General features: G+C 64.1%; 2 protein-coding genes across 2 annotated transcripts in view; one reads left to right on the forward strand and one right to left on the reverse strand.

The window, feature by feature from the left end:
• Positions 1–2146: 2146 nt before the first annotated feature.
• Apoa4 (apolipoprotein A4) lies at positions 2147–4586 on the reverse strand. The gene is made up of 3 exons (XM_048340987.1): positions 4243–4586; positions 3888–4014; positions 2147–3155 (listed from the first exon to the last, which is right to left on the reverse strand). The coding sequence occupies exons 1-3, from the start codon at positions 4493–4495 to the stop codon at positions 2147–2149; spliced, it is 1389 nt and encodes a 462-aa protein (XP_048196944.1). The 5' UTR covers positions 4496–4586.
• A 3785-nt stretch (positions 4587–8371) lies between these two features.
• Apoc3 (apolipoprotein C3) overlaps positions 8372–8430 on the forward strand; it is a 1499-nt gene continuing 1440 nt past the window's right edge. Inside the window, exon 1 of the mRNA XM_048340988.1 lies at positions 8372–8426. Within this exon, the coding sequence (XP_048196945.1) occupies positions 8372–8426 (55 nt within the window). The remainder of the gene's footprint in view (positions 8427–8430) is intronic.

The raw sequence follows: 8430 nt of genomic DNA on the forward strand, positions 1-8430 counted from the left end.
TTTGTAATGGCAGTGACTCAGGAGAAAGAAGCAGGAGGATCAAAAGTTCGAGTCACAGCCCGTGCGCGGCAGCAGCCGGAGCTGGCCGCCTCGCGGTGACCGGGAGGCTGAAGCGCGCCAGTGCGGTGCCGGTGAGCCCAGGCGCGCCCCGTCCAGGCTGCCGTAAGACTGTGGTGCGACCCTCAGACGCAGGCAGGACGTCGCACCCTGAACAGAGGCTGGAAGATCCCGAGGGGCCCACCACCCCAGTCCTGGAGGCAGTCCGCGAGCAGGAACACCCAGGTGATGTTACAGAGCCCCTTAGAAGCTTCCAGAGCTGCTTGGAAACAGTTTGTGTCTCTGTTCCTTGCAGTTCCTCGCCGCTGTGTGTGGCCAGGGAGACCTGCGGGTCAGCCCTTGGCCAGCCTGTGTGGCCTGGAGCCCGGGAAGGGGGAAGGGGGTGACAGGGAGCAGGGGGGCACCTTTACTGGGTGCACACCATGGGGCGGCAGCAAGGCGTCATCGGTGACTGCGCGTCTACTCGGCACCTGACACCCGGCTCTGCGACGGACGCTCCAGCCACGCTCAGAGCAACTCTCTGAGCGCATCCTCCCTACGCTCCCTGAGAGATTCAGTCACCGGCCCCAAATCTCCCAGGAGTTAGTCAGCTGACAAGCCGGAGTCGAGCCCAGGTGGACTCAGTGCACGAGCATTTGTCCCTCCCAGCCGGAGGTGCTCGGGCTGCTGCCGGGAGCTGCCCCCACGCGTGTTCAGGGCCCCTGTCAGGACTGTCCCGAAGGACCTACCCTGGGAAGGACCCGGGTGACCTGAAGACCTGGGCCAGAGGCCCACAGCCGGGCTGGACTTCCTCCTCGGAGGATCCGTGAGGCTCGGGAGGCTGGGCAGAGCCCGTTCCAGGGGCCGCAGCCGTTGACAGTTGGCTCTGGTCCTTGAACTCCTGGCCCTGACAGTTGGCTCTGGTCCTTGAGCTGCTGGCCCCTCAGCCCGGTGACGACACCTTCAGGCAGGCCGCTTAGTGGGGAGCTCCGGCCTCTGCTCCACTCTGCACATGCCCAGTTCATTCCTCAATTTAGGAGACCACAGATCAAGATACTTCTCCAGCAAGCACACATTGTGTGTGTGTGTGTGTGTGTGTGTGTGTGTGTGTGTGTGTGTGTGTGTGTGTGCTGGGGCTAGAGCTTCAACTCAGGGCCTGGGCACTGATCTTTAGCTTTTCAGCTCAAGGTTGGCACTCTACCACATGAGCCACAGCTCCACGCTTGGCTTTTTAGTGGTTAATTGGAGACGAGCGGCATCCACTTTCCTGCCCAGGCTGGCTTCAAGCTGTGATCCTCACATCTCACCCTCTTGAGTAGCCAGGATTACAGGAGGGCCACTGGCACCCAGCTATGAATCACTTTTAAAAAATGGGACGGGGGTAGACAGAGTTAAAGTGAACTTGACATCCATAAGTTCAAAGCCATAGTGTCGCACACCAGGTGAAGCTGTCTTCCAGACAGAAGCACGCCAGGCCAGGGACCGTGCCCACGCGTCCCGTTCAGTGTGAAGCCCCATGTCACGTGCACAGCCCCCCCAAAAGTCATTTGCTTGTTGGTCCACACCCAGAACCATGACTAGTGCGTAGAGTCATACACAAGCAATTGGTTGGCTCGGTGGAGGTAAGTGGGAAGCAGGTGTTGTCTTCAGGCGAGCGGGACATTGTCTCCCCTTCCCCGCACAGCCCTCCCCACACACCCTCTGCGGCACGTCGGAGCCATGAGAAGTCACATGGCAACCAGACTGGGCTAGTTTCTTGGCAACTTTATTGAGTAGTGAGAGGAAGCATCACCTCCAACCGGACAGGTGTCCTCAAGCTCATACAAGAAGTGCTTGGGGACAGACTGACAGGTGGCAGGGCAGGTGTCTGAGGTGGTGGGCAGAGGCTCATTGACCGGTACAAGTGATGGGGCAGGGCAGAAGTCTGTGGTGGTGGGAACAGACTGATTGACAGGTAACCGGGCAGGGCAGAAGTCTACAGGGCTGAGAACAGGCTGATGGACAGGTAACCGGGCAGGGCAGAAGTCTACAGGGGTGAGAACAGGCTGATGGACAGGCACAGGTAGCGGGGCAGGACAGGTGTCTACAGTGTGAGGACACCAGAGGCAGCTCAGCTCTCTAGGGCAACTGAGCCCACCTGCTCCGGCACCTGCTCCGGCACCTGCTCCGGCACCTGCTCCGGGAGGGGGAGGGCCAGGGGCTGGTCCTGGCTCTCTTTCTTCAGGGTGTTGAAGAAGGAGTTGACCTTGTCTCTCAGGTCCTTCTCCAGGAAGCTCAAGTGGCCTTCCACGTCCCCCGTATAGGGGCCCAGCTTCTGCCGGAATTGTTCCATCTGCTGCACCAGAGCTTGGTTGAAGCTCTGCCTGTAGGGCTCCGTGTTGCGCCGGAACTCCTCCACCTGCTGGTCCAGGTGTCTGTTCAGCTCTGCCAGCGACTGCTGCAGCCCCTCGGTGTTTCCCTTCAGCTGGGTGTGCAGGTTCTCCACCACGGGCGCCAGCTTGTGGCGGAACTGCTCGGCGTTGGCCGCGATCTGGGCCTGGAGCTCCTCGGCGTTCTTCTTCATCTGGAAGGCCAGGCCCTCGAGCTGGCGGTTGAGCTTCTCCTGGGCATCCTGGGCATAGGGGGCCAGGCTGCGGCGCAGCTCCTCCACGTTCTGGTCGATCTTGGCCTTGAGCTCGTTGGCGTGGGGCATGACCTGTCCCTTGAGCTGCTCCACCTTCTCGTCCATCCTGGTCTTGAACTCGTTGGCGTAGGGCGTGAGCGAGGCCTGCAGGTTGTCCACGTTCTCGCGCAGCGCCACCTCCATCTGCTGCACGTACGGGGCCAGCTGGCGCCGCAGCTCCTCGGCCTGCGCGTTCATCTGCGTCTGCAGCTGGGCCGCCAAGGGCTCCAGGCGCTGCTGGAGCTCACGCACGTTGTCCCCGATCTTCTCGCTCACTGCGTTGGCGTGGGGCTGCAGGCGGGCACGGAGGGCCTCCAGCTCCTTCTGAAACTCCTCTTTCATCTTCTCCGAGTCCTTGGCCAGGCGTTCTTGCAGCTCGACGGCGAAGGGCACCAGCTTCTTCTGCAGGTCGCCGGCGTAGGTGCTCACGCCCTTGAGTTTGTCCTGGAAGAGGGTGCTGAGGGGAAGAAGGGCACAGAGCGCTGCGGTTACACCTGGCACTCGATGGGAGGACCTTGCCCACTTACATAACCCTCTGCCTAGGTCAGGTGCGTGTTCACAGGCCCTGCCCGGAGTCACAGATCTGAGGGCGTTGAGATGGCCCCTGGTTATCGCTTTGGATTTGAATCGCTGGCTCTCACTCTGTGCGAGTGTCCTTATCTACCGTCCTGTGACTTAAGCCGGTCCATGGTCCGCCGGTCTCATCCCCTCCTTGACTCCCAAGTAAGGATTGGACTTTGACATCCCTATCGGCCTAGGTCCGCCAAGATACTGGATCACGTGGTGTTTCCTCCTTGGGCTCCGTGGCTTCCCACTGGCCCTTCCCCTGATATCTTGGGTGCCTGTGCTTCTAGAGGCCAACTCTCATGGCCCTTCCTTCCCTTTCCTCCCCAAGCCTTCATAGCAGGAAGTGGCATTGGTGAAACTCCTGCAGACAGGAGGACACCTTAGGGGTCATTGGGTGATCCCCGTGACCCCCTAGATTCTCTCTGCAAAGCAGCGGTAGGGTGATGGATCTGGTAAGCACCGAGGTGGTGATTAAGCTCAGCCCTGGCTGGCACCCAGCAGGCCTGGCGGGCCCCGCAGGCCACGCCCCCTTACCCGATCTGCTGCACCCAGCACGCCTGGCGGCCACGCCCCCTTACCCGATCTGCTGCACCCAGCACGCCTGGCGGCCACGCCCCCTTACCCGATCTGCTGGCTGAGTTCTGACTTCTGGAGCTGCTCCACAGCCTCCTTGGCGTCGCTGCTCAGCTTGCTGAAGTAATCCCACATCACAGTGGCCACCTGGTCCGGGTTGACCTCTGCCCGGGCCCCTGGACACAGGACAGAAAGCTGCTTGTCGAGGTCCAGTGGCTTTCCTGGCTCTTCCACGGCTGCTCCTATGGGCTCAGCCCACTGTCTCCCACTCAACCGGTCCTGCTGTGCCCACCTTGGAGCTGCTGGGCTCCCCAACTTGGCCTCTGGCCGTGTCCCCACTCCTCTACCCTTCCCCACTCATTATGGTGGTCTGAAATTCCCAACCAAAGACAGCACCTACTCACCGGTGCCGGCCACCAGGGCCAGGGTCAGCACCACAGCCTTCAGGAACATGGTGGGCTCCGGGCCGGGCCGCCGGCTTCGCGCCACGCCGGTGGCTCTGGTATCCGAGGGAGCTGGAGAGCGGCGCTCAAGCGGGCTCCCCAGTGGCGGTGTGCGTGTGTGTCTGAGCCCAGGACCAGCCCCGCATTTAAAGCCCTTCCAGGCCGCCCTCCCCGCCTCCTCTCCTGCGTGACTCCACGCTGGAAGGTGACACATTCCCAGGAGGCCTCTTGGACTTTAGTGACCCGCAGACCGGCGACGTGGAAGCTGACAGCAGCCTGGGGCTCAGACGGCTGTGCAGGGGCCGTCGGGCCCCACCCTGTGTGGGAGGGCAGGGAGGGGGCCCGGAGGCTGTCAGACAAACGGGGCCTAGGGGGCCTAGGGGAACCCCTGAGTCAGGCTGTGTGCCAGGCTCGAGGGACAAGGTCCAGGCTCCTCTGCCTGCCCTCACCGCGGCCTCCACCCTGACTCCAGCCCTGAGCGGGGACAGCGGTGGGCTTGCAGCCCTTAGGTGGGGTGCAGGGAGGGGAAGGACGGGGACGAGGGGGCGGCGTCGTAGGTGTACGGCACATCCCACGCTGCCGACGTGTGTCACCATCACCCGTGGACGTCATGGCCTTGGCACCTGCAACGAGATAGTGCTTTCCAAGTGTGTGTGTGTGTGTGGGTGTGGGTGTGCACACAGGGCTTGAAAACTGGTGGTTATTACTGAGGGCAGTCCTGGGGTTTGAACTCAGGACCTTGTGCTTGCTTGGCAGGCACTCTCCTGCCTGAGCCATGCCGCCAGCCCTGCGTTTTGCGGGATGCTTTGAAGATCTCACTTCAGGGGTGGGCTCCCGAGTCTACTTTGTGCTTCCTGTCACTGCTGGGGTCGCACACAGACCCCCCATCCAGCTTCCCTCCACCCGCAGGCAATCCTGCAGACTTTTCTTCCCCAGGCTGGCCTGGAAGGGTGAGGCTCCCAGTCCCAGCCCCTCATGTAGGTAGATGGGGGTGGAGTTCTGTGACTTTTCTGCTTGGGTTGTGGCCTTGCATCATGAACCTCCTGACCACAGCCTCCCAAATAGCTAGTATAACAACAACAACAACAATAACAATGTTTTCCCCATTTGACCAAAGGCAGGAGCACCTCTGGAAGGTGGCAGGCTGAGACCCTCCCCCAGGGAGGTCACCAGGGTAGCTGGGTGGAGACCAGCATGACGCCCGGTTGTTTCCCACCCACCCACAAGTCAGGCAGGGGCAGGGCAGACCGGAAGGCCCTGCGAGCTCAGGGCACGCTCTCCCTGTCTCTCATATCTTCAGACTCCGGACAGCATCTCCCAGTGAGGCGGCATCCCGAGACGGGGACACGCCTCGGTCAGCTCAGACCTTCCGCTGGGCCAGACTGGACGGCCCCCTGACTGACTGACAGCAGCCATTACAGCTCGCTTCCTCATCACGCGGACCCACTCGACGTCACCTTGCTGTCAAATCAGCCACGGTTGGGCCCGAGCTGGGTGCAAAGGCCTCGAGCCGAGGCGGGAATGAGTCACTCAGCTGCGGCTTGACCGGGCGCTGGTCGCACGGGGCAGGTTGAGGTGCCTCCGTCTCCCACAAGGGTACCAGCTGTGCCATCGGAGCACACCCCAGAGCACCTGCCCGGAAGAACACAGGGCCACAGGGGCTCTCGAAGAGCCCCCCTGCCCACGGCCCCCAGGCTGGGCCGGGAGCCGAGGGGTGGCGCTGCCAGCGCTGGCACGCGCGCGTGCCTTTTCCAAGTCGGGGGCCTGCTCTGTGTCCGTCTGCGGGTCACTGGCATCACGGTCTTGCGGGTCTGGGGACAGAGCAGGCACAAAGGGCCCGTGGGCTCGGAGATCCGTGCGTTCTTCTGCGAGCCTCGGTCTCCTCGTCTGCGCCCAGGCTGACCTCGTGGTCGGGGAGGCTGCCAGAGGCAGATCCCTTCCTCCTTCCTGTCCACCCACCGCGGGGCAGTCAGGAAGGCCAGGCTTCCAGGCTTCCAGGACAGCGCCCCTGGTCGCAGGATGGGCCAGTGGGGTACCAGGAGGAACTTGCTTTAGGCAGAGGCAGGGTGCAGGGATGCGGCTGGCTGGACTGAGTGAGGTGGTGGTGGCAGGAGCCTGGCGGGGCGACCCCCGACCCCAGCGCTTCCCTCCCCGCCCACGGCTGCTGGGGCTGGGTCCCGGGTTCTGGGTCTGCCCCCCAGGGCGGTCTGCTCGCCCCAGGGGAGCACTGGGTGCCAGGGCCGCTTGGGTCAGAGTCCGGGAGTGACCCCGGCTCCGTGCGATGGAGGAGACCCATTCCCGTCCACAGCAGGAGTCTCCGCCCAGCCCAGCGGCCTTGCTACCAGAACCTTCTGGACTCCCCGGGCTCGGTGGCCCTGGGCTGCACAGGGGAGGCGACAGGCTCCCCAAGGCCTCCACACAACTGGAAAACAACCAGGTCAGCCCTTTCCTACGTGCGCAGGGACAGGGACCTTGGCTTGTACCCCAGCCTGGGATCGGATCCCCACGGTGCCCTTGGACTCCGGGGTAAGGAACAGGCCGGGACAGGAGAGCTGGGAACAGGAGGTACCGCTCGCGACGTGGAGGGCGTGCCTAGCCAGCGTCGAGCCCCGAGTTCCAATCCCAGTACCGCCGCAAACAAACGGAGTAATGAAAGCAGGTCATAAACTGAGGGCTTCCTGGCTCCAGAAGTCAGTGTCCCCTGACTCCGCCATCCTGGGACCTGGACCGCTGGCTGCCTCCCGGAGCAATTCTGGGCCTCCTGGAGTGGCCCCCCTGCCCCCCCCCCAGGGCTGTGGGAGGACCCGTTCCAGCCATGAGCCCAGCTCCTGCCCAGGTGTTATCAGCAGGTCCAGAGGGCAAGCTGCGGAGGTGGGAAGGACAAAGGTCCAAGAGTCAGCTTGGCCTCCGTCCTTCTCCATCAGCCCCGGGCTCAGCCCGGGGGGCTGCATGGGATGGAGGCTGAGGTGGAGGTGCTGGAACGGGGGAGGGGAGGCCATGCTTGACTGTGCCACCTCTCCTCGGCAGCTCTGCCCCCCGCGCGTCTGCGCCTTGGCCCACGGTGCCCCTGGCCCCGTCCACGGAGTGGCTCTCGAGTCTGAGGAAGAGAATGAATGGCCCTACTCCCCGCCGGCCATCATGACGGGGGAGGGGGGGGCTTGGGCTTGAAAACTCCAGTAGGCAAGGCCAAGATGGCCCCAGGGCCTTGCGGAAATCCTCCCAGGGCTCCCTCCCGCCCCCTCCTCCACCCCCCCCCTGCCTCTGCTTGGCAAGGGAGGGCAGCATGGGGAAGTGTGCAGGGATTTCTCAACGCTCCTGGCAGCCGGTGCCCGGGCTCCCCTGCCCCGCACGTGACCTTTGTCCAGCTCCCTGGGCCCTGGGTGTCCCCTGTCCAGGGAACAATATAAAACAGGCAGAGCCCTCCTGCTGGGCCTACCCAGTCCATCCCTGCAAGCGGCCTGAGCAGGTACCCTCCCTGGGGACAGTGGGAGGGAGGGGGCAGAGGAGGCCCCCATGCCCACCAGCCCCGGGCACCGCCTGCCACAGCCAGGGAGGCCTCTGGACTCCATGACAGCCCCCATCCCAATGGTGCCCCCGAGAAAGAGGCCCAGGAAGGGGAGGCCACTGCCCAAAGCCATGTCCTGGGTGTCGAGGGTGGGGGGGAGCACAACTGGGGGGGGGGATGGAGTTGCCAGGCTGCACGCCGCCCCTCACTCCGTGCGTGCACCCAGGGCTGGGAGAAGCCGTCCTCCGTGCCCAGCCCCGCCATGGAGGCTGCGGGGGGGCGGGGGGAGACAGACCCCCCCCCCCCAGTCGCTGCGCGGGAGAGCGCGCACACCGCCAGACCCGGGCCCCGGGCCTCCCTTCCGCGGGGGGTCCTGATGCTGCTGCCTGGGGCTCCCCAAGTTCTCGGAGGGCCTGTCGTGGAGATGGGGGGGGCTTCCCCCCGCCCTCACCCAGGCTGCATCGAAGGGTCCCACCGTTGCCCAGGGAGGGCGTTGGGAGCGGGAGGCCCTCGGGGCGTCCCTGCCCTGGGGCGCCCGCCCCTCACAGGACTCCCCCCCCCCCCCCCCGCAGGACCGGCGGCACCATGCGGCCCCAGCTGCTCCTCGTCCTGGCGTTCCTGGCGCTCCTGGCCTCTGCCCGTGA

Source organism: Perognathus longimembris, chromosome 3 (assembly GCF_023159225.1).
Source record: "Perognathus longimembris pacificus isolate PPM17 chromosome 3, ASM2315922v1, whole genome shotgun sequence".
In the NCBI taxonomy this organism is placed as follows: domain Eukaryota; kingdom Metazoa; phylum Chordata; class Mammalia; order Rodentia; family Heteromyidae; genus Perognathus; species Perognathus longimembris.